Raw genomic sequence first — 26,456 nt, 5'->3', positions numbered from 1 at the left:
CAGAACTTTTCAATGTGTAGTCCCTGCATGTCTGCTTATGCATGCAGCGAAATAGGAAAGGCTACTTAAGGCTCAAGCTTTGTTTTCTTGGTTATGTTTTGCTCCTCCTCATAAGTAATCTTAAATTTTGACAGGCCTCCAGACCACATGGTCAATACCTGAAGTCTCAGAGAAGAGAGACAGCCAGACAGCATTTTTAATTCAGCAACAATACTGAAAACAAAACAGGCAAATCTAAAGAACCTGTGCTCTAAAATCTCATTATAGCAGCTGCATGTTTGCCATTTCTTCTGTAGGGAAGTTCCCCACTTCTGAAATATTCATTATCAATGCACAACAAACTAAGTAAAATGGGGTAGTGTCATTACTGCCGCACTAATGCAATAATAAACCAAAACATATTTACTACATATATTTATTTGTGGCATTCACCCATACTGAGAATACAATTACAAATTATGCAGATAATACATACTGAAAGATAATATCATTAATCAAGATGCATGGTATTATTAACAGAAATGTACTTATTTAGACAAGCAAGTCTAATTTAGGTATCTGATGAGTTTATATTTATCTTCGGGAACAATGGCACCATAAGTGAAATATTCAGAAGAGGAATATGCTCTCATTTTTTGGTTTTTTTAAGATGTTTTTTTTTTTTTTTCTGCAGCATTGTGCTGTTAAAAAAAGTATTTCGTCATTAGAAGTCTAACTTAAGAATTGAGATCAAGATTTATTCAGATGCAATTTAGAATGGGGCCCAGCTCCAGTGAAACCCATATCACCCATCAAAACAAAGACAACAACCCCCTTCATTCAAACCAATAAACAAGAAATAAAAATATACATGGTACCAGAACAGAACCATGAAGGTTACATTTAAATGTACAATAAATGTATTATGTTATTTAGCAACAACTGAGGAGGGACTAATTAAGAAAAAAAATTGATTCCTTAGGCTCACAGAATTCATTTTGTTTGGGATTTGCAAGGCAATGGCAAAAGAGAATTAGATGTCTAATCAGCATGGGGAGAGAGAATCCACTTTCTTTGAAAATCTCCCACTTACTATGCAATACCTTTCCAGCCTTCCTAAAGAAGTATCAAACGGATTTGTATCCCTAGGTTATTTACAACAAAAGGTTTCACAGCAAAATGGGAAGCGAAATAGGAATGAATCAAGATTTAACTTCATACAATGTTCCTAAATATTAGTATTTTAAACACCTTTATTCTGCATACTCAGAAAATAATTCATAAGCCTGTAGGTTCTGTCTGAAAGCAAGTGAAATGGAAATGGAAAACAATTCTAGAAAGGAATTCTATTAAATCAAGTTCTCTCCACAAACATGAAAACACAATTACATGGTACAGTCTGACCCTTATGGGAGGACAAAAAAGTTATCCTTCGTGATATATTTCACAATGACCTTACAGAATTAGTATATACATGGCAGAACACCTAAATCACTTTTTAATTACCCTTACAAAGAAAGTTTGCTTAGCAACATTTCAACAAAAATGCAAAATTTTCAGCTCAAGTCTTCTTCTAAAGCACAACAAACAGTTTTATTCTATAAATTTTACTTCAGGCAGGTATTAACAACATTAAATTCATCTGGGGAAGACGCACTACATTAACCTAATAAATAAAGGAGTGATCTGTACAACAGCAACATAGTAGAACTTGAACTATTTCTCATTATTTTTATAAACTAGCAGATAGGAAACTATGGAGAGGCATTAAAACAACTATGGAGTTGCAGCTTATCACCATCTATATATCAGAAAGTGTTATTACATTAAGATTTCTTGAAGGGGACTTCTAAGAGTATTTTTCTTTCAACTGAAGCACTTACAAAAAAATCCAACAATAGATTTACCTCTCTTCATAGATAAAATAAACCAAATGTGGTTCTGTACTAAGATATATTTTTCATATGCAGGAACTTAATATTCATAAAGAAAGACCTTTTCTAATCACAATATTTTATCAGAGAGGACTATCTTCACATCTTGCTTGCAAGTCAAGGTAAGTCAGAGGTATCTTAGGAATGCTTTAGAAATCAGTGTTTTACTTGAAATTAATTAATCCCTCCTCCAAAGGGGTTAATAGTAAGTACAAAAGGCAAACAGTATATACAGCTGCCACTGTCTGCACCAAGCAAATAATTCCAAGCTCAAAATAAGATTGGATTAGAACAGGGAAAAGGACTTGTGTACTTCTTTGCATTTGCTTCAGTGCACCAGTTCAGGCTGGTTTTCTACAAAAGGAAGCACCCCACTAACATAATATGCAATTCCAAGGGACAGGAGAGCGATGACAATGATGAGGAGCAGCACCCTCCAGAAGCCCAGGTCTTCCACAAACTCCTGCCACGTCGTGCGGAAACTGGAAAGAACTCCTTCACCTTGCTGCAGGTTTGGATTAAGAAGGGAATGGCTTTCCATTGCACTACAAAGGATTAAAGTTAAAAATACATCAGAGTAAAAGAATGCATCTGTAAGCGTGACAGTGATCCCACTAAGGGCATCTGAAACATTAAAACAGATTAAAAATCAAACCCCCCTACTGATTTATAGCATTGCTTCTGCTAAATCAAGACAAATTAGATCAGAAAACACTTCTAATTCTAAACTTATTTTAGCTGAAAGGACATTTTATTAACCTGTACAAAGAGAAATATATTTGTGTATGTATAACTGCACTGAATTTTCAGGCCTGCTACCCAGAAGCCTTCAAAGGTCAGTCCCCGTAATTCCTACTAAATATGGCTTAGTAAAATACAATGAAGCATAAGTTAAGACCTCAAGGGGCATACATTATTTGTTAATAAAACAAATCATGACTAAAAATAAACTCTGATTAATAAAATGGAAGCTTTAACCAATATTAATTGAGATGCTGAGTTGTGCAGTGACCTTTAATATTCTCCTGGATATCTTTGTTACATGCCCCTTCTAAAAAAGCATTAAAAATCACAGAAAACAATAACTTTGGATAACAAGAAGCTCAGAAACTTTCTGAACAAGTTAGCATTGCTGTGTTTTCTGCCATATGGTGTTCAGTGACTTCTTTGATGTTTTAGCATTCCACTGCTAATCTATCAGGCCCCTTTAAATTGTCAGACTATAAATGAGAGAGCAGAATTCTCACTTTTCATAAAAAACAAATATAAAATCTGAGAGAGGCAGTCTTCTTGACAATGATCACCTTTAGAAAATATGTAAATTGTCTCAAAATCCTGCACAGCTTTGTGAGTAATTCTACAAATTTTGCTGGTTTCACAATTGTAACAGGAAACTATCTGTTGCTTATGAAAAATCTCATGAAGAATAGGAAAGCTTTTGCATAGCCTGACTTCACTTAAAATTTTGGCCATCTCCACATTCTTACTACTTATTACTTGAGTGAAATTACATACATGGGTGTTTACAGGATCAGGCCCTGACAAACACAGAAAGGAAATGGTGGAACCAATCACATATTCAATGATGTCAATAGCAGAATGTAAGCAAAAGAAAAAAAAATTCTTTTCCTCCCTTTTAACTGCTTTCCATTACCACATTCTTAGATATTTCTTACAAGACTAATAAAAAAAAATTAAAAAATCAAGGAAAAGTAATTTCCAAGTCAAAACTAATTGTAGAAATGCTGCTGTTCTTCATGACAGAAATAAATTGAAAAATGATGGTTATCAGAAAAAAGTCTCATTCACAAAGCTCTCTTCTAAGATTACACCATGGGAAAACTTCACACTATTCATATGGTATTTTTTCTCAGGAAGTGTAACCACTGAAGAACAATTAGCCTGAACTCCCACAACTTGCTCAAGTATTGCAGCATCATGTGCACAAGATTTCAGGAATTGCCTATTAACCAGCCTGTATTTTTGTTTTTTAAATATTTACCATGCTGTAAAGCTATTTTAGCTTACCCATAGGTGCAGGATTTAGTAATCTTCCTTACTTATGATTTCCCAAGCAAAACAAAGGGTTTAGTAAAAAAACAGCCCTTTGTGCAGAACAGAATTGCTTACTCCTAAGTACTAACTAGTTAATACATAACCACAGAGAGGTTAAATAAAGGTGCAATGCAATTTAAGTGGAAAGGTCACATGGTTGCTCATTAAAAAGGGTACACAGAAAACATTTTTACTATTTTATATTATAACCCGATTAAAACTGATGCTATTCAAGATATTTTTTCTTATTACAAATTAGAGCTGCATAAAATCTGTTAGTGCAGCAACATGTCAAAGAAGAGAAGAGTTTGTGCCACACAGCCCAGACAGATGTTCTGCGTCCAGCAGCAGGTGGGAGTTCACATTTAGACATGCTTGTGGCACAGCCACAGGTCCTGCTGGGCTGTGCAGAAGGACAGATGTCTGTGTGAGAGAGGGACAGAGGGAGCTCTGCCTCCTGGCAGCAGGGCAAAGCAAGCAAAACCAAATTTGACTTGGGAACAGAGCTCTGGCCTCTGCTTCCCGAGCAGCAGCAACTGCCTGTAGTAAGGAGCAGAAAACTGGAGCCAGAGACTGTTTTTAGAAAGAAGGTTATTTCTCCATAGGTTCATACATAATGCAAGAGTTCAGAGGGCAGAGGACAGAAGACATTAATCTAAGTGTCCCTAAAATGTGAAAATAATACAAAGAGGGATAAGTGAAACTGTGAAGGTCTGAAAAGCCAACTGGTTAAAAGATATTATTTATTTACAAAGCAAACAGCACACAAGCTCATTTGCTTTGGCTCCTGTAGACATCTGTCATTTGTTACTTCAAAAATAATGTATTTCAGACATTTTAAACACGTTCCCAAACAAGCTGGGTAGTGCACTGTTTATGTCTCTGTGCCTGTCCCCAAGGAGAGTTGCTGACTTCCTGGCCAAAGCAAACAATATAACATTTATGAAGGTCAAATAACAGAAAGGAAGCTATGTTTGTTAAAGGGACACCATCAAATAAAAAACCAAAATTTAAATGGGGCTGGCTGAGCTGTTCATTCATATGCTTAAACAAAATCAGCCTAAGTGCATTTCTGTGTGTCAAGAAATTTTCAGTAAAAGTTAGTGAAGTCCGAAAGGTAATGTGTACTAATTCTCTCAATGTATAACCACATAATTTTGAAAATAAAATTAATTTTCTGTTTCAGGGTTTAGAATAGTCTCTCTGACTGTAAGGTCACCTGATGGGTAAGAAAGAACCTAATGGGAGTACTGAGTATTATTTCTGCAGTTTTGTTGGTTTCACCTTTTCTGTTTACTCAGCTTAGATCTAACTCCATCTATACAGCTTCTTTTCTGTTTACAGTACAGCCTGTCTACATTTTCACATAAACCAAGCAACAGTTATATGACAAAACTCCGTCTTTTGTGATATAATGTTCCAGTAGTCATAGTTCATGGTCATCATTAGACAGTATAAAAAAATCCAGTTTTTTTGAATAGGGGTAAGCAGCATAATAAGACATACCAGAGAGCAGAAGTCACCATTGTTTTATACAACAGGACTGACTGTTTTCTTTATGTAGTGAAAATGTCTTGTTTTGTGCTTTGTAGGACTTCACTGCATTTCTCAGGGTAGCATTAACTCCCGGAACTGACTAATGCACCAAGCCTGTTCTCCTTATATGTTTGGTTTTTGCTGAGAAACTTTTATTTTATAGCATACAACTTTCAGTAATTACAGTTGCATTTTGTGCTACAGAATCACAATTTATTACTATTGATTTCCTCTCCCTTGTAACCCCAGCTTTTTGTCTATGCCATCTCAATTTTCCTCATTTCTTGGAGGAAATCACTAACCATACTTCTCATGCTTTTGCTTTTTTATTTAAGAAAATTTTAAGTAAGCACAGTCCCAGAACCAGACTTTTAGGAATTCATTATTAACTTCCCTCTAACCCAACAATTTCCCTGAAATGGTCAGCAATTTTCTCAAAATCCTGAGTTCTGCATTAACAATCTCTTTAGCCATCAAAATATTCTTATTCTCCATCTTTTCCAGGACTGCTAACAATAGAAATTTTAGATATGACACCATATAAAATCGTTTATTCAGGTTGAGATTGATAAAGTCTCCCACCCCTTTTTTTGCATAGAAAATCATCAAAAGGATGTCAGTTTAGCCTGTGATGCTGCCATTTTGCATTTCACACTATTTCCCACTTGGCTTTGTGGTAGGTGGTAGAATATTTGTGTTAGGGACTCCGAATGGAAAATTAGCAATTTTTAAAAAAAATTTTACCATAAAATTAAAATCTCAATAGAAGTTCCTTTTTTTCTTACATTGGATCAGTTTAAAGAGATTTTTCCAAAATTTAACACTTAATTTTGATTTTTGATTTTTCCAGAATTCAACACTCAATTTTGATTTGATAATGTCAGGCCAAATTTGATATTATCTGTTTTGAGGAATAAGCAATCAAGTCAATCCCACAAATCTAAAGCCATAAACATTATTTCTCCTGGTAGTTATTTTTGTTTGGTAAATACCTTTCACTTTCAGCTGTCTGCATTGTCTCCAGCTTTGAGTGAGCTCCTCTGTTAAATCCTTTCACCTCCTGCTCCTCTAAAGATTCCAGCAGTCGAATCACATCTTTATTCACACCCCTTCGTTTGGCAAGAACAAGTGGTGTTGCACCTTGGTGGTTGCTAAAACAAGCCCATAAAAAGACATAAGAAAATTTTAACATAGAAATTTTGTAAAATGTCAACTCAGCATAACATATTACAATTTAGTAAGTCCTGAGAACTATTTTCCGTTTTATCAGACAGTAATAAATTCCAATCTATCCAAGTTACAGCACAATTGGATATTGAAGAAAATAAGTATATTTAGGTTTGAAATTGCACAACTCTTTTCCCCCTCTAATAAAATTGAATTCTTAGGACTCTAATCTAATTGGAATCTGGGTGTTACAGCAAAAAAAAAAAAAAACAAACAAAAAAACCCCAGTAGATTTATGGCAATGTTCAAGTTTAAGCTTAATTTCAAGAAAGAATTGTGCAATCTGGCTCCTAATAGTTCCTTTTCCATGAGGGTATTAGGACATGAGGCAGAAATGAAATAAAATACAGATGGTCCCACTGCTGCTATTAAAATAATAGTGAATAGGTCCAGAGCTGCCTTTAGACCAGGAATTTCCACCAGAGCTGTTTGAAATGCGGTGGAAAAGTCCCAACCCACAACACATAAATAATCGGGTCTACCAATAACTAGTTTTGCTGAGTTGAAAGCACTAATGAGGGACAGGTGAAAAAGGGACAGATTTAAAAACTCAAAAGGTTTTGACATTACTCCTGGCTTTTGCACACATTGTGAATATGCAGAAAGTTCCACAAACAAAGTAATTCAGCACAGGAATGAAACAGCTAGTTATTTTGCAGCTTGAGAGCTTCCATCTGAGCACTGGCATCTGACAGCTGCTGGAAGCCAGAAGGAAAGAATATACAATATTCTGAGTCACAGACTTTGAGGGAGGGCAAAAACACTGAAAGGAAGCATTGTTACCAGAAGAGTATGGGAATGAACTGACACACACATATACTGTATTTTCTTTGTCTTAGATAGTACCACAATAGAAAATGGGGTGGAGAAATTCTTTTAAAGTAGTCAATGTGATTTTTTCTTTGGTGCCAACCACCCACACCTGGCTGTCTGGCCAAACCAGGGCAGCAATATCATAAATGAGGCACAATTAGATACAGCAGCTCACACCAGCAGCAGCTATTTACATTTGCTTTGCTTGCTGCACAGACTAGCAGAAGTGGCCTCTTACTGTTTTCCTGCCTTTTTATTTTTCTTTTTTTTAATTAAGTGGTATCTTTGTAAAGTAGAATTGCACCAAATACAGCATTTCAGCAACAGCAGATTTATATGCAAGGCTCTGGTGACAGAAGACTAATGTACTATAAAATAAGTACTGTAAAAAGTGACTTACCAAATATCAATTTTAAGTCCATTAGAAACTAGGAACTGGATGGTATCAACATGGCCACACAGGTGAAGGGCTGTGTTCCCCTGGTAATCAGTGGCTAGCAGGTCAGCACCAAATTTATGCAAGAGCTGACAGATGTCTACATTTCCTCTGGCTGCAGCCAGGTGCAGGCCAGTTCGGCCCCGGCTGTCACGGATGTTTGGGTCAAAGCCGCTCTCCAGGAGCCGCTTGGAGTAGTTGAAATCTCCATCAATACAGGCCTGCAGCAGAGGCACGTTGGTCTGGGAGGAGTCGTTCACAAAAACGTAGGACATTGCTCTGACTCTCTCAGGAGGAGGTGAGCAACCTGCTAGAAAAAGGGTGAAGAAATGATGGTGAAACCAGGCAAATAAACACAATGCTAATATTCACCAGACTGCTCAGGTCCCAAACAAGAATGCAAAGTAGCTTATAGGTCAACTCTGAAACCTTCCTGTCATACACATTAACTTTGTGTGCTGCATTCCCTTCTGGTAAAAAGGAAAGAGCTTACACCTCTAGAAAGAGCAGCAAAGCTTTGTTAGGAGAGGAAACTGGTAAGATCTCTGCCACAGATGCCAGACAGGTGATGGGTTTTCAACCTAGTAAGGAACCACATGTAGTAGCATTGATATTAAAGGGCAAAACACCACAGATTGGGACAGAAAGGAAGAACTTTTCATAAATGAGGAAACTCTAAACAATTCAGTCCACTGGTACAGTCACCCTAACTGCAATTTTTACCAGCTATAAGCAAAGCTGCTCCAATGGATTTTCACTCTCTGATTTTGAACTTCAATGCACAAACTACAGTACAGATAAAAATGCTTAATAAAAATACTAATTTCTTCATTCTGCATTAAATGTATTTTTCAATAGTCTTTGAGAACATTATTTTTACAGTGTCAGAGATACACAAACTATAGAACAAACAAGAACAGCAATACAGAACACAGGAAACTGAATGTATTAGGTGAAATTGCCCACTGAAAACTGAAGTGGGTGCAAGGAAGACAATGGTAAAATCAAGCACAGAGCTACTGTGGGTTTGAGTAGAACCTCAACATGGAGAAATACAAATGCAGTTTTTCTGGCTTAATACTAAATAAAGGATTAAGCCCTTTTCTGTATCAGGACAGACAAGAGAAGAAGATAAATATTTCACCATGGATTACTTGGTATAGAATATTTGATGAACTATGATTTCAGTTTTGCAGAAGAATATTTTAAGGGTGAGTCAAATCATGATGACACTGCGTGCTTACAGGACACAGAAAAGATTACTTGAAAACAATAAGGAAAAAGAGAATGATTTAGCAAGAGAATGGTAGAATGTTCATGAGGCAATTTTAAGCAATGATAACATCTAGAAGACTGGACAACAGTCCCCTTTTTGTACTGCCTCAGAGAGGTGGAAAAAAGAAAAAAAAATCATATAAGTAAGTGAAATTTCTCTAGAAGTAATCTCAACAGATACATGAAAAAGTTAAAGTGATAGGAGGGAAACGTGATTTTAGTAGATAAGCTTGGAATAGAAAGTGAACTGAAATGTCACTTGAAACAGTATTTTTCACTTGCCCAGGGGTTCTATTCTGGGCTCACGGTGTAGCAGTGTTCTGATTAACTATCTGAATCTCTTATTAAAACTGCTATACACAGATTTAAATTTTCTCATCTATATAAGGTATCCTTCCACACCAGTGCACTCATTCAGCCAGCAGAATGGAAACATGGCCAGTAGCCAAAGAATTCAATTTAAAACCTCTCCTTTTATGAGAGTTCATAATCTCTATATTTTATAGCTCTTCCCTCATGTTTTAGATCAAATTCAAGATCAAAGTACCTCCAGAAGTAATTTCAAAATGTGTACACACTGGTCTGAATAACAGCTCTAGCACTGGGGGCCGTTGAGTTTAATAAATCATATTTAAACTTCACTAGGCTGTGTTTCCTATCTGGACAAATTCTGCTACATATATCAACACTCATCTAGTTTTCCAGTGCGGGAACGCACAATGTTTTTTTCTTTATTGGATGCTGAAGAGAAAGAGATAGAAATAAATTCTATGTCTTGGTATCTGTATAAGGAATGATTCTAAGCAGAGTACATTCCTCTAGGCTGCAAGTATGGTTTCAAGCACGTGACAGTACATCACTGGCTCAAGAACTCTTTTCCACAACCATCTCCAATAGCAAGTGGCCGGTTCACTGATACACCATAAAACTTAGTGTGAGACTGGAGTCATGCAGGGCACTGACAGCCTCCTTATAACCCTATACAAAAAGAAAGTAAAATGTAATTACTTGAATTTTCAGTGAATATGTTACAACCCCCTGGATGCTACAAAGCTATGATTCCCAGCTGACAGCAATTTCAATTTTCTTGCCCATTTTCCACCCAAATCATGAATGATATGAGAATTTTTCTTCCACTCTGCTCATCCAGTGTTCACTGAGAAAAATAATGGGCCCAGTTTCTCTGTGATGTGATTGTGACCTTTATATTCTGCATTAAATCTTCCCTAAAGCAAGGTCATAAATCATTTTAAAACCTCCAATTATCAGCCATAGTAGCAGCATATCAATACCACAAACCCCTACTCACACTTGACAAAAAGTGGTTTGCTTGTAAAATAATGCTTCAGTGTTTAAACCTGCTTAATAAAACAAGGCCTAACATAAATCAACATGAGAATACTATACTGGAAGAAACGTAGGCTGTTTGAGAAACAGCATGGCATGCTCTGTTAAATATAAGCTAATGGCTGTATTTTCATACCAGACGTGTATGTCTGGTAAAGCCTTAGAGAATTCCCCAACTGTGATGAAACATTAGCTAATAATACCTAGGAAAAAAGTCACCTCCTTATCTTCTCAGAAAAGGAAGCACAAATACTAGCAGTTAACAGAAAGTGTAACTGGAAGTCATTCTGATTCAGAATTTATCATCACTAAAATCTAGAACTAATCACTCATGTGTAGAAGACTAAAGTAAAACCTTAGTATTTCACAGTAAGAAAGACAGAGATGAGGCAAATCCTTCTTCCCAATACTTGAACATTGTGGACTAAGCAAATGCATTCACAAAAAAAATCTGGACCATCTGGTTTGATTTATCTTTGTGATTAAAAAGATTTTTTCTACTAACACAATTCTATTTCACATATGGCTAGCTAACCTATGCCAAATACAAACTGCACACAAAGCTGAACTATGCACCATCTTTAAAATGTCAGTCTCCAAACAGCATGGTCTTGCCTTAAAATTAACCCAACCTAGCAAAATTTCCTGTGTAAGAAAACTCATAAAAAAAAATCACAAGTAAAATTAATTAGATATTTTTCCTTAAACAAATGGTGGTTGCACTTCTGCCCACAGTATCAAAAAAGCTTATTATTGCAATGACTATCTGATACAACAGACTTAGGAGCAAAATTTAGAAACAAAACAGCATTAGCCATTCAATTTAAATTGCTTCTGAAAGGTGAATCAGGTAACAACTCTGAACCTGTCCATAAGCTGACATCCTACCAGTAAGGACTGATTTCATAAGCACCAATTAGGACAAATTGACTTGCATTAGTAGTAAGACACAAAATATTGCAAAATGACCATCCTGAACATCCCAAAAAATTACTACTACTACTACTTAAATAAATCTAATTTTTAAAAACAGAATCACTGCTTGTAAAAATGCATCACTATCTACTGAAAATGTATCTGTTAAATAATATTTTTGTTAAAAAAAAGTTTGCTTTTAATAACTTGGTACTTTGACAGAAAATTAGATTTGTGAAAAAAAGTAAATTCAAAGACATCCTCCCAATCTAGAAGGATTCCCATTAGAAAGCCATAATGTAAGAATACATTTTCCCTAGATTTATGCATTTCTTTAGCCTCAACACATTGTACTTCTTAATTAATAACTTCAGAAATTATGCTGTAAGCCTCTTCAATTACACATATAGCACAGAATAAGAAAATTTAACCAAGCTGTTTTGTTTTCAAAAGGAATGCTTATATTAAGTGATCCTGTAAAAATAATTTATTTACTAGGAGTCAGTTGTCTCCCACTGAACTGTTTAAAATGGTAACTCATTGTCCCACACTCATCTGTTGCAGGACACATTCTCATCTGCAGAAGTCAGGAGTGATCTTGAAAAATTCAAACCACAGAGCTAAATGCAAGTTCTGTCACTTCTTAAACTAGTCCTAAAATTTGTGTTAACTGTGCACAGTTTTATTTTACTAAATATATGCTGTGGTCTCTGCTTTCTCCTTAAGTTCAACAGCTACCAAACAGCCCCAGGAACAGGAGAGAACAGCTCCACATGAGAAACACCATCACTCATGGGACCCATCTCTCCACTACAGAAGTATTAATGAACCTGCCAAATTGGGATTAATCACCAGTCACTGCTCTATAGGACATACCAGTTCTGGAAAACTAGTTTTCCCCATTACATTCAGGAAAACTGAACTAACTGCCCCTATTTTAGAACAACACATCAGTACCACAGAACACTCTCAGATCACTCCATCCTCAAGATTTCTCAGTATTAATACAAACTCTGACATCTAGAACCCAGGCATCAGTAAGATCACCACTAGGGAAACTGCCACCACCAAGAAATGGAAACTAAAACAAATCCAGGAAATAATAACCTCCTCTGCCAGCAAACACACCATACATGTTACTTGCAAAATTTGCATTTATCATCTCCCTTGTGGTAAACAGCATCCTCTTTCTGTAATGCACTTTGAGAGCACTTCAGTGGCAGTGCCTTGCAGAGCTCTTCCTCTTCATTATTTAATGAAAAACATTCCAGTACTTTGCTTAAAATGCTGAGGGAGAAATTCCTTGCTAAGTTTTCATGCACACCTGTATTTATGTGTAAGTTACTGAGAAGTCATTTAACTGAATAAATATTATATTTAATAAAAAATTATGTGATCAACTCATTTCCATTTAGGAAAGAACTCCATTATGTACATCAAAATCCACTTAAGTTCTGTATTTTCTATTAGAAATCTTTATCTTTTCAGTACAAACTGGAACAGTTTTATGGCTCCACCAATATGGAACTGCTGCTAAGAGCAGCACCTCAGATTAAGCACAGCATGATGCCTGTTTTACACCCTGCTATATTCTGCAGATTTTCACTTTCTAACTTTAGCTATTTTTTCAGCAGTTCCTGGATTTGAGGTATCACAGCAGGTTTATAACACCTACATGCCCTCTTATGTCCCTAGTCAGCCACATGGGTAGGTGCCAACAGAATGACATTATTTATGCCATTTGTTTCCAATCAGTCCCATTCCCTTATGCACACATGAGACATCCAGGTAATGATCTCTTGATGTCAGGACCATCCTGTAAGCAGAAACTCTGGGACACTGCACATACAAAGGGCTTTACAAGTACAGGCTACAAAGTGCTTTATGAAAAAGCTTTAACAACTATTGCTGCTCTTATGGATCAGCAGATGATGGCTTTGAGAAATAGGGAGCTTTGCTCATTATTGCCCAGTATGTCAACACTACAAGATAAAAAATATACAAGGCCTCAAATGCCAATCCAAGGTTGCAGGATGCTTCCCCAGATAAAACAGTACAAGCTTTGTGTTCTTAGGTACACAAAACAAGAAAGAGATCATTCACTTAAAATGCCTTTATTAACAAGCAGATTCACAAACATTTTATCCTTGCTAAACTTAACTGGCAATTCAGTTGCATTACATGTTTGAGCACATTTAACTTCTATCAAATATACAGCTAAGTATTTTTGAACATTGCTCATCTTTCATCTTCTGTGCAAGAACTATTTAGGAAAAAAGGCAATTTACAGATTTTTTTCAAATAATCTGTAACTAATTCCTCACAATTGGCTCAATTAAACCAGTATATAGCTGCAGTACTTCTCTGATCATTGTGGCCAGTTTGAATACATCTGTTTTTGTATAAAGTTATTGAATCATATCAGTCATAATTATCAACCTCTTCACAAAGCTTTACCTGAACTCCTTTTTTGTTTCTGCTGGGAACACGTAGGGTGTATGCTGGTCAAGAAAATATTAAAGGTTACTACATATTGTTTTGTTATTGGTTTAATAGTCTGGTTATTAACAGAGTAGCGAGAATTTGTCCAACTCTTAATGAATTGTTTGTGTTTAAATTTGCTGCAGCCTCGGAGCAGCCTTCTGGAAAAGACACTGAGGCGGGCTGTGTCCGGCTGGCTGCCGAGGCAGGAGCGGCACTGGAGGCTGGACGGACACTGCCACCACGTGGACTGCTGAATTCCCGTCCGACTGGAGGGACAAACACAATCACAGAACGCTGTGAGGGGGAGAGACTTTAACAGGGCATCTGGTCCGGCCCCCCCGCCACGGACAGGGACACCTGAGACACCGCTGACCCGGCTGCTCCCAGCCCCAGCCAGCTTGGCCTTGAGCACTTCCAGGGATGGGGCATCCACGGCTCCTCTGGGCAACTTTTCCACTTGTTCTTCACCCTCACAGGAAAGAATTTCATCCTTATATCCAATCTAAACTTTCCCTCTGTCAGTTTAAAGCCATTCCCAGTTTCATGTCCTTGTAAAAACCCCTCTCCACCTTTCTTGTACTGGCATGGTGTGTAAGCCTTGACTCACACAGACCACTTTTTCTACATTTGTGGTGTTTTCTACTATCCTGGGAAGGAAATTATGAAAGGCCTGAAAATAAGATTTTATAAAACCTTATTAAAAGGATTCTGAAATCCAAACTGCTACTTCCTTGCATTATAAACAGCATTCTCATTTAATCTCTGATTCTCTATTAGTGAAATGAGGACTTAGGTACGTTGCTTGAGTTCTGAAACCAAAGGTATTTAATTTTAAGAAGTATGTATTTATGCCTGTTTCTTTAAAAATACCCAAAACTAAATCCAAAACACCCACACACAAAAAACCTAGTCCTTACCTAGACAAACAGTAAGTCTGAGATGACATATTAACTAACATGGGGAAAAACTCTCTGTGTCCAGGAGGAATCATCAGAAATCAGAACTTAATAAAAGCAATAATGCAAACTAAGAACCTGTGACCAAAAGACTTGTTATATATTTCATATTTTCTTAGTTTTTTCCCTTATAATATATATATAATAGCTTATATGTCCTTAGTCATGCATAACCTTGATGACATGGCCTTGGTGTGAAACATCAAACCTGGTTTAGTGGCTAGTGAACAGAAACAAGTCACTTTTAAAAGCAGATGTCTCCTAAATTTGTGAGTCATTTATATATAACTGTATGCTTGACTTCACCTTTGAGAAAATATCTTGCTCTGCTTGTTCATTGAAGTTCATTATTTTATACCAACAATGTTTTTACATCAATGTACCAATGCTAAGACAACTAAGACTGTCAAACATGCAACTCTTACTACAACTGCTGGATACACATATTTCTGTTCAGAATTTTCATGTTCACACAGTAAATCACTAAACCAGTTTATCAAAGACAAATAGTAAATTGATAAATTTACTCTTTCAAATATTTGAAATATCTATCAATGCAGCATGACTTTAAAAATGTAACAGTGTCACAGTGGATTTATGTGACAAGATAAAATGGTAACACAATTAAGGTTGTATGTCTAACTGCTATATACATAGTGATACTACCTTTGCACAAATAGTTGTTCACTATGCTTAGACTCAAAAATTTTCTCCATGTAGGCAAACATGTAGTAGTAAAAGTGACTGCCCAACTTCAGTCTAAAGGGACTGAAGGGAGTAAACCAGCAGCCTAAGCATTCTCAGGACAACAGGCAGGTCTAAGGAGAATGAGAGGTCAGCTTCAAGCTCTTGATCTGCACAGGGGCTGGAATTGACCAGAAATGCAATGAAAGATGATTGAAAAGAACCTGAGAGTGAGGTAGCTCAACTGATGTTTACCATTTGCATCAATTTATTCTGCTGAGCTTGAAAACAAAAGACATCACATATATAGGGAGAACTTCTAGCTCTAGATCACTTAGTAAATAACAGTAACTCATCTGTAAAAGACCCAATCAATATTCAGCATGTAACCCAGTGTCTAGTCAATGAACAGCAATACCCATGTGTCGTGGTTTGAGAGGAAGTGAGTTTTTTGGGATGCTGTGGTCAAACCTATAGGTGCTCAGATTTGAATATTGGCACCTGTTGTGGCCACTGGGGACATGGATATGCCTCTGAGAACACAGGGGGTTAAAAGCAGAGCACTCCCAGGAAATCTCTCTCTTGGGTTCCAGCGGGGAAACAGGCAGAGCTCTCCCCTGCCCAGATGCTGTGGCTGGGCGGGGCAGGGGACGCCGTGCGGCCGGTGAGGTAGGGCCTGGGCCCTGAGGATGGAAGGGTGGATGGAGGAGCACCAAGAGACATCGGGCAGCCATCCCCCCCAGGAGAGGGAGAGAGAGAGAGAGAGAGAGAGCGAGAGACAGAGAGCGAGAGAGAGAGAGAGAGAGAGAGAGCGAGAGAGAGAGAGAGAGAGAGAGAGAGAGCCGGTGTCTGTGCCTGTGCCACCTTGAAATTTGATAGCAGCCAGCCGAGATGGAGAAAGAAGGGGGGGGGGGGGTGCGGCGAGAAGGTGCCCGGCAGGGCAGTGTGGGAGTTCTGGACAGGCAGAGACTGAGATTTTTAACCCTTTTCTTGGATGATGGAAACCTCACAAATGCTAATTCTCCTGGAGCTGAATGAGAAGAGAGACAGAGATGAGGTAAGAGGAAATGGGCCACAAGAGAAGTGGAGAAGAATCTTGGGTGGGAGGAGGTGATGGAGTGGCCTTTGGCTGGACTTTTCATGTATAGCCATGGACAGAACCATTTTTTTCCTGTGACACAGAGACTGCATTTAGGGGGAGGCAATGGCTCCCCCTAAATGGAGTCAAGAGAGTACAGTGATGCTATGGGAGTGCATGAACAGAGACAAGGGGTGAGGAGGGTGGTTGGTGCCCTCGATCTTCAGTGGAGGAGAAGATCTCTGTTCTTGAGACCCCTCGGCCCCAGGGGGTGAAATCTGGGGGGGGGCAGGTGTCCCGAAAGTGAGAGACTGTGCTCTTTTTGGAACTGGACAAAGCACCATTAAAAGGGAAACCCTAGAAGCAGCTCTGGTCCATGTTCAGTGGTGAGAGCACTGGGCATGGAAGGAAGATGTCACCGTGGCAAATGATCTCCGCGCGGTGCCACGAGTGACAGGAAACCCAAGAGGTCTCAACTGTGTTTCCAGGGGAAGCCTATGGCACAAGAGGGACTCCTCACTCCTTGATGAACTGAGAACTGATTATCTAAAGGGTGGTGATGGACTGAGAGTTGGTGATCTGAGGGATGGATGTATTGGAAAATTGGTGGGGGGAAGAGGAAATGTTTTTGGAAGGTTTTCATTCTTTCTGTGAGTTTCTTTTTACATATAGTTTTAGGTTAATAAAGTTTTCTCTTCTGTATTCCTAAGCTGGAGCTTGCTTTGCTCTATTCCTGGTCACATCTCACAGCAGACACCAGGGAGAAGGTATTTTCATGGGGGCACTGGCATTGCGCCAGCGTCAAACTGTGACACCATGTTTCTTTAAAGGGGTTTGACAAGTTCTATTTGAGGAAGGATAAGGAGAAAGTGTGAAAAAAGTCCACGTCAATTATGACTTCTGTGAATAAAGAGCCAACATAAAGTAGCCACAGCAGATCACAACAAAGGTCCTTTTAGGCCTAGTAAAAGTTTTGAAATGGTGGCAAAAAGCAGAGGCCAGAAAGAACATAGAATAGGGCAAGCATATATAATATTGCTTTTTCTATTCAAAATGGATGGGGTTTTTACGTATTTGGCTCCACCTCCACCTCTGAATCTGCTCTTTCTCCTCTTCAACACAAATACTTTTAATACCAACAACATACTCTGGTAAGTTCTCCAACTCAGTTCTTATGAAGAACATCTTTTGGTCTTGCTGAAGCAGGGGCTTGGCAGCTTCCCTTGTGGACCCCCAGCTCTCCTGCAGGAAGAACAGACTGTTGTTCACCTCTGCATGTTCTTTTCCTGCCACTCATGATTCTACTGGCCTTCATCACAGCCTCCTCACACATCCCTTTCCAGGATGAATTTTGAAGTCCAGCTTTCTTGGTCATACCTCATTTGGAAGGGGGTCTGTCTTTGTGACCATTCTTGTTTTGCTTCTTTGAATCTCACTCATTTTTACTCTGTTTTGTGAGCTGGGAGACAGAGCAGGGTTGACTCAATCAAGATGTGTGGGGTGAACCATGGATTAACAAGTGTCATGACAAAATTCTTTGCTTTGTTTTTTACTTGTTTCTTCAGTAATATTCCACTGTTTGTTTTCCACTTTTCCACTGCTGCTTAATGCTGTTGTTACATTTACATGGAACCATTCATCAAAACTCTAAGATACTGCTCATTACAGAGAAGTAATGGGAAGTTAGGATTCTCTTTATGCTATCTGAATCCCTCTACTTACACTGAACTCATGTGCCAGTATATTATCCAGTTACTCAGTTTTACAGGGCTCTTTTGCAGCTTTTCATAGCTGACTCTATCTTTACAACCCATGTCCTGGCAAACACTATCACCTTGTTGCTCACTGCCTTTTCTAGGCTGTACATGCAAATTCTAACAACTCAGAAGCCAGAACTGAACCATGCAGAACTAAAATTATTCCAGTCTTACTGATCATAAGTTGACTAAACTGATGTCCTGGATAAGGCTGATCCGACTCACCCAGTGCTCTGCTTTCAAGAGCAGCCACCAGAGATCCTCCATTGGGAGAGCAAGAGCCTGGCTGCTTCCTGCAGTCCATTCTCCACACACACCCACCAGCCACCACAGTACATTGTGGACCTGCCTGAGCAGCCCTTCAACAGACCTTTTGTCCATTTTCTAACTCATTCCTGAACCTGCTCACACTGCCACCACAGTGCCCCTGTCATCCTTCCCTGCATCCATCTGAAACGACCTCCCAACAGCCCCAGCATGAACAACTGCCTCAACACTGGATGAATAACTCTCACTTTACTCACTGCCTTCACTGCATAACCCTGGTCATGCCCCAGCAATATCCTCTGTGAACAATCCTGACTTTTCAATCTTTCCTCTTAAAGAAGCTGATCCCCTTGTTCCTTTCAGTTGCCCTCCCCTATCCCACCGTGTCCTTCTTCCAATGCAGAGACTGGAACCACACAAACTACCCCAGATGTGGGTGCACCAGCTGCAGCAGCAAAATGGTGCCCTCTGTCTTCTTCTTACTATCTCTTTGAGGACAGTCACCATTTTCCTGGCTCTCTGGCTGCCACTACACTGAGCTTAGGTTTCCAGGGAACATTCAGTGGTAACTCCAAGCACTTTGTCTTGATTGGTGGCTGCCAGTCTCAAGTTCACCACCATATGAGCATGGTTCAGATTATTTTACCCAAGACAACATCTTTGTGTACAACTTTGTGTACACTGAAGCTCATGTGCCACCTTTCTGCCTCCTTCCTTTTTTTTGGCAATTTCTTTTGCCTTCTTTATAATTTTTCAACACAACCACTTCTGCATGTAAGAAATGTCTTTGATGCTACACACATCCACTCTCCTCAACAGCCTCTAGTGTGTTACTTTGTTTTAATGCTTCCTGAAGGTCCACATCACCTCTATCTACAACCCTACTCAGAAACCCTGAGGAAAAGCTGATGAGTCTTGGTTGTAGCAAAACTCTGAAGATGTACCCATTCTCAGAGAGAACCAACCCCTAAGGTACTAACACATAGCATGGACAGGCATTTTCTTCTGTGGATAAAAAACTCCAAGGTGAAGAAGACACACAAGCATTTTACACCATCCAGGGGAAGCCCATACACCCCAAGCCATTCCTGAAATATCCTGATGCCCTTCTTCTGTCACCATCCACTACTGCTGGTCAATCAGCAGACACTCTAACACTCTCTAAGAGGTCTTGAGCATGCTGAAGAATATCATAACGAGAAGTACAGGATTTATGCCTTTGAGTTTATATTATAAAATTCAGCTGATGTAGCTGCATTACTTGGATGTCAGAAATTTGCTGACTGACAAAACTGGTGTTTAAGCAGCTCTGTTCCGCAACCAATTGAAATTTTGTTGAAAAAGTGAAAGAAAAAATGCCACTTGGAAAAGTGGTGCTGATAGATGAATGACAACCAGAATCTAAGTCCTGTAAGTACAGACAAGGCTGCAGTGGAGGACTGCACAAGATAAAACCTTTTTTCCCACATATTTATTAAGTATCATCTTTAAATAGCAAAGGAAACCACAACAAAACTGACCATTTCAGTATCTGTGCTCTTGACTTACACACACAATAAACACTCACAATGGAAATTTGGTGGAACAAACCCATGCACTCAAGACAGGCCTGCTGCCTACTCTAACAGCATCCTATGGATGGTCTCTCCACGGACAGCTCACTGCTTCAGGGATCATGTGTTCCACATAGCATGTATAAACCAATGCCCTCTAAAACATCTTATGTGCTTATTAACTGATCTATCTGGAAGTGCAACATCCACAATTGAGATCATGTGGGGAGATATTAACTGACAGACTGACCAAAAGAAAAGAGTGACAGCCCTCAAAATTCCAGTATACCCAAATCCCTAGAAGAGCTTCTAGAGCCCTAGAAGTGGTTCACTCCTTGGACAATCAAGTATCTCAGGTCCTGAGCTGCAGATGAGGACTTCAAGGCCACAAGTGCTCAAACATTAAGTTCAAAAGAACTTGAGGTGAGATAACACAATTACCTTAAAGCACTGCTTCAAATTCCTTGCTCTTGCTGATGAGACAACTTTAACTAAAGGACACCAATACCTGAAGAGAAGAAATCTCTGTGTCACTGATTACAGATCAGAACTGAATTTTAGAGTCCCCTCTTGCAGAGGCAAACTCACATTGCTCTGGTAAGAAGACAGCAGATGCACATTCTACACTTCAAGCTCCACCTCATCTCAGCGTACTCATCACACCTTTTCTTCAACACAAAGAAGCCAGCAATGAGCCATTGTCATTTCCTGACTGTCACCAACTCTACTATTCAGACTGCAAACATTACTATTTTTTTCTTCTAAAAAACAATTTAACAAGTTCTCGCTAATAACCTATTTCACAAACAAACAAAAAAGAAAAACTGATCTATAGTCTACAGGTAACACTAAACTTAGGCCTCTGATGCAGCAAACAAAAATATTATTTTTACAAATCAGTCATATTCCATCTAGTAATTGTTCAGTTTTTGCTCTTCCTTGACCTTTTGGAAGGCTGGTCCTAAATATCAGTGCTCTCTGATGGTTAGAAATTTTCATATATTATTAATCTTAAAATCTATGTTAAATTATTCATGTATTAACATGATCCTTTAGTTCAGTTTATTTCCCTAATGGCGTTTACCTTGCTGGTTAAACAGAAAGCAAAATTACAATTATTCTGCAAAATTAAAAAAAGCCAAATGCCTCTTCCAACAGACTCTTAATTTCTCTACTTGACCTCAGCATATCTTCTGTTTCTGTTCCAGTTTTTTTGCTGGGAATGATTAACATTATACAAAGAATTCTAGAGTTCTGTTCATGGGTAATAATAACTCCTTTAACTGGATCACTGTAGTAAGCATTTACATTTTCTGCAATTCAATATCTTGTAACTACCTAACATTTTTTGATTTTGTGTTGCTTTCAACTGGTAAGAATTTATTCTACAATTTTTTTGCTTGCAAGGTAACAACTCTAAACCCTCATTCTTTAAATTGTTATTAAATTTATTTCATATCCTTTTTCTCAGAATCACCCAATTCTTTCTGTGTAGTACTAGAACCCTCTTCAATACTGTCAGTGCCTCCCAACTCCCCATCACTATCAAATTAAGACAGTAAAATTTTAATTGCTACATCAAGGCCTCTATTAAATATTTTGTAAGATCGGTCTTAAGACTGATCTTCAAAGAACTAATTTTATACCCTCTGCTACTCAGATTTGATGGATTTTCGATTCGATATTACTCACCATAGTTTGTTTCTAGTTATTTCCCTATCCTGTCTACAGTTCAGGTGTTATCCCTACCTTTTCATCACAATAACAACGTGCAGCAGCTTTAGTGCAGTCTAGAAAATTAAAAAGGGAACTATTCACTTTCCCATAAAAACAGTAACTGCTTCATCAAAGACAGTTATGACAGCAGGTTAAAACATGTATTTCAGTCTCACTTGTTTACCCCTAGAAAACACGTTCAAAGCCGCTCACTTACCAATGCCCTGTCAGCCGGGCGGCCCCGTCCCCTCCCCTCCCCTCCCCTGAAGGCTGCCACTGCTCCCGCTGTTCTCCCACCAAACGGCATCACAGCGCTCCACCTCTCCGGCTCCCGGGCCGGCCTGTGCCCAGGGCCCGTCCCCTGCTCCCTCCCCAGGCCTGGCACGGGCCTGTGGCGGTGACAGCGCCCTCGGTTCCCTGCCGTGCCCTCCCCGGCCTCCCGCTGCCGCCCCGGCCCCGCGGTCCCGTCCCGCTCCCGCCGTACCTGCGCGGGGCTCTCGGGGGGCGCGCGGCGCCGGGCGGAGCGAGCGGCCGGGCGGGCGCGCGCGCCCCCTGCTGGGCGGAGGCCGCCGGGCGCTCCGTGCCCGTCCGCCCCCTCACGGCGCCCCGGGCCGGGGCCTGGGCACGGGGCAGGGCCGCGGTGCGGTGCCGGCCTGCGAGAGGCTGGAAAGCAGGAACAGCGGGGCCGGCAGGACCAGGGCAGTGATCGGCCCCCCGTACTCGGCTCTGGTGACGCCACCCCTCCTATACTGGGCTCAGGACTGGGCTCCTCAGTTCAGGAAGGGCATTGAGGAGCTGGAGCGAGTCCAGAGAAGGGCAGTGGAGCTGGGGAAGGCTCTGGAGCCCAAGCCCTGAGCGGAGCAGCTGATGGGGCTGGGGGTGCTCGGCCTGGAGCAAAGGAGGCTCGGCTGTGACCTGAGCGCTCTCTGCAGAGCCCTGAGAGGAGCCTGAGGCCAGGGGAGGGTCGGGCTCTTCTCACAGGTAACAAGTGACAGCACAAGAAGACATCGCCCTAGGTTGTCCCAGGGGTTGGACATTAGGAGGAATTCCTTCACAGAAATGGCGATTAGTCACTGCCCAGAGAGGTGGGAGAGGCTTCAGCCCTGGAGGTGTTTAAAGACTTAAGTACTGGACCATGGTGTGGTTGATGGGTGGTGTTCCGGCAGAGGTTGGACTCGATCTCAGAGGTCTTTTCACACCTGATTCTGCGATTCTGCGATTTTGACGCTGCTGTGTGTGCTATCCCTATAACCTGAAGAGAAGAAATCTCTGTGTCACTGATTACAGATCAGAACTGAATTTTAGAGTCCCCTCTTGCAGAGGCAAACTCACACTGCTCTGGTAAGAAGACAGCAGATGCACATTCTAAAATCAGTAAGATAAACATTCAGGCATAAGTACAGTGCCTCTGTCCCCGCCTCACCTCAGCACCAAGGTTCTCTGAGTATATGTGAATGGAAGCGGGGGTGAGAGGGGAGAAAGGGTGGGGGCTGAAGTTATTTGACTTCACCCAAAAATATCAGTGTAGCTTTTTTTTTGGATGGATGATGACTCAGCAGGTCAGTAATGGCATTATAATCACCACAAGGACATATATATACAGGTACTTTAACTGCTGAATAGGCCTGAATTAGACTGACTTCTGTTAATCACACATTCTTTAACCATAACAACTGCATAAATGCTACCTTTCAACTCTACTTTTCCTAAAGGGTACCCGGTACTGTCTGAAGCTTCTGAACACCATATCATCTGGCAGGTATAAGCAGGCAAATTATACTATTCCATTGCCTGTATCTGCAGTTTTCTGTTGTATTAGGAAAACTTATGGTACTGATTTATCTTCTTGATATATGTTTGTACAGTAAATGTCCTGAAAATCTAATAAAAGTGTTTATCATGAAGTTATGATAACCATGCTGCAGTAACTAGCATCAAGGCATTAGGAAGCTGGAACCAGGTTTTGCATACATTATCTCTGTAGAAGTTATTTCATGCCTGTTTCAAGATTTCTAAAATAACACATAACAGCGGAATTGCCTAGGTGCAGGCACTTCTACAAAGCCTCACTATCTGTAAAGTCCACATATGCTTCTTCATTTTCCTGCTAATTCTTACTGCTGCACTAGATTGTGTTCAGACAAGAATTTTCAGGCTGTTATGCTAAGCTAGTAGTACCATGTACTCCTACAGGATCAGAAACAAAATAAAAGTTATGTTTTTCTTCTCATGAGTCAGCAGTAAGTTTTCAGAGTCTTTCAACAGCATCAGTTAAACTTTTCTCCAATACAGAGCAAAGATTTATAAGACTCTTGGGGATGCTAATGCCAAAATTATAAAGACCCAACTCAATCAATGCTTTTTCAAATGAGAATGTACAAAAGATAAACTTTTATTACATTTTTCAAGCATCTCAAAAAAAAAACCAACTCAGTAGAGAAATAGCAGAGGAAATCCTTAAGAACATTGTGATCACAGCATTTAGAAACTAGCTAAACAGGGTTTTAAGGTTTGATATTAGTTCTCTAAAAACACAGCTTGATGTATGAAGACATAAACCACTTCAAATTTGCTGTATAAATGACATATACCATTCCATACTATCACTGTTGAATGCAAGAGCATACTGGGATTTGCTTTAACAGCTCTATTATAATTATCAGCTTTAATTTTTTCAGCTCAATGAGTTTTGTATCAGCAACCAGACACAGCTGATATGCTCAGTGATTTTCTGTTGCCCTGTCCAAGGCTGTTCTTCTCACAAAATAAAAATTTAAACATGTTCAGGTCAGACTTAATGGCCTCAAGCCCAGAGTGCCATGGAACTCAGTCCTTGCTAAAGCTTCACCACAGCAAAGCCACTAAACCACATCCTTTGGTCCGCAGCATAGGTGCAATTCTAGTCAGAAGATGTTGTCTCTCTTAAAATCATTTGCAAGTTATTTGTGACTGCTGAAGGCCACACCTAACATAGAATCTCATCTCCAGCAGTAACAAGTACAAAGCACTTTGAAGAAAGGGGCAAGAGAACCCACCACACAGTTCAACTGATTTACTTATTGAACCAAGTGATTGGTTTTATGGTTTCTGAAGGTACAGCAGCATCATATTTTTTCTGAATTCAGATTGAGTTTTTAGAAATTGTTTTTAGAAATATTTTTCTTCAGCCAATCACACTGTAGTGGAGGTTAATTCACTTTATATTATTCCCTTTCAGTCAACAAATGACTTGAAAAAGCAACATCTTTTAGTTATTTAGCTGTTCAGGAACTATCAGCAGTGCATACAATTCCTGCAAATTAACTCAGAGCTGCATCTTTTATGTGATGGGAATGTCTGTGTATGAATATGTAGCATGTCAGATTTTCTAAATGGGTATGATTCCCAACCAGAGGGAAAAAACAAATGCACAAACAATCTCAGTGTGGAATCTAAGTAAAAGTCTGTAAAATATATCAGCAGGTGCACACAGATATCCATACCTATCTCCATACATATTCTGTCTTTCTGTAAATTTCAAATGTATTATTCAGAAACACTTGCAATAAGCAAATAAAATGAAGCAAGTTGTTGAACCATCAAGCTAAAATATTTTTTTTTATTCAGACATATTTTTACCCTCTTTATTCTCCCAAAAATTTAAGTTTTCCTCCTTTTCCTACCTGAAGAAGTTCTTGCTAATTTTTTTAGAAGTTTACCTAACCAGAAAAACAGTGGTTGGGCTAAACAACACATACAAGAACACACTGTATTTACATTTTGGACTCAATTTCTCACTCACTAACCCCTTTTTGTTGGATGCTGTATCTCTTACTATTTTTCATCTATTCAGTCATCTTGATCTCCAGAACAGACGAACATAAATTGAAAATAAGCTGAAAAGCTTTTCTAAGTACTGTAACAAAATATGCTGAGCAAATCGGTATTGAGTTACACCCAGCAGCAACAGTGTAAGAAATGAACTGGCAGAGCGGCCCTTCTCTCATAATCCTCTGTTTTAGTACAAGCTACTATCCACAGCTGATTAGTCACACAGTGAATGCTAATCTTCATAATTAAAAGTTTGCTTCCTTTACAAATAAATTTAGAAATAAAGAGATCCAATCTTCCCCAAGATTAAAATTGGTCTTTTCTTCTGCATCAGTTACAGTTTAAAGCTATGAAATAACATGCTGTTCATTGCCTCACTCCTCACTCTAGTCAGCATGGGCCTAGAAGATTACACATGGTCCTTTCTTTTTTCCTCTTCAGACATTTTCAGTTGGCAGACAAAGTCTTTAGATATCACAAGGTTAAATAGAGACATTACTAATGCTGGAAATTATTTTTAAAAATATCAAATATCTAAGCATCCTTCCATCCTGAAAGGTCCACATGAAAGATACAAGTATTTTAGCTACAAATCAGACTTTGAGTTTATTAACACTTCTATTTAAAATTAAAA

At 39.2% G+C, this 26,456-nt stretch overlaps 1 protein-coding gene across 4 annotated transcripts; it reads right to left on the bottom strand.

The window, feature by feature from the left end:
* Positions 1 to 399: 399 nt before the first annotated feature.
* ANKRD46 (ankyrin repeat domain 46) lies at positions 400 to 22,567 on the bottom strand. 4 transcript variants are annotated; one of them, XM_071421486.1, is made up of 5 exons: positions 22,497 to 22,530; positions 20,738 to 20,804; positions 7,945 to 8,287; positions 6,497 to 6,655; positions 400 to 2,458 (listed from the first exon to the last, which is right to left on the bottom strand). In XM_071421486.1, exons 3-5 carry the CDS (start codon positions 8,253 to 8,255, stop codon positions 2,242 to 2,244), a joined length of 687 nt encoding a protein of 228 aa, XP_071277587.1. In that variant the 5' UTR covers positions 8,256 to 8,287; positions 20,738 to 20,804; positions 22,497 to 22,530; the 3' UTR covers positions 400 to 2,241. The 4 variants fall into 4 exon arrangements, with proteins under 4 accessions (XP_071277587.1, XP_071277586.1, XP_071277588.1 ...); XM_071421485.1 differs by having other exon boundaries at positions 7,945 to 8,290; positions 22,497 to 22,524; XM_071421487.1 differs by lacking the exon at positions 20,738 to 20,804 and having other exon boundaries at positions 22,497 to 22,567.
* Between the last annotated feature and the right edge of the window lie 3,889 nt (positions 22,568 to 26,456).

This window comes from Agelaius tricolor, unplaced genomic scaffold, assembly GCF_023055355.1.
Source record: "Agelaius tricolor isolate 1412-34295 unplaced genomic scaffold, bAgeTri1.0.p SCAF_2, whole genome shotgun sequence".
In the NCBI taxonomy this organism is placed as follows: Eukaryota; Metazoa; Chordata; class Aves; order Passeriformes; family Icteridae; genus Agelaius; species Agelaius tricolor.
Note: the sequence above shows the minus strand (reverse complement) of the source record. Positions and strands in the feature narration are given on the sequence as shown.

What these genes read in the sequence shown, in the direction of transcription:
- ANKRD46 (XM_071421487.1), bottom strand. Translation starts at nt 8,255, where the DNA reads ATGTCCTACGTTTTTGTGAACGACTCCTCCCAGACCAACGTGCCTCTG. An exon ending in GGACTTAAAATTGATATTTG is followed by an intron (nt 6,656 to 7,944) that starts GTAAGTCACTTT and finishes GGCTTGTTTTAG; the next exon opens with CAACCACCAAGGTGCAACAC. An exon ending in CAGACAGCTGAAAGTGAAAG is followed by an intron (nt 2,459 to 6,496) that starts GTATTTACCAAA and finishes AATCCTTTGTAG; the next exon opens with TGCAATGGAAAGCCATTCCC.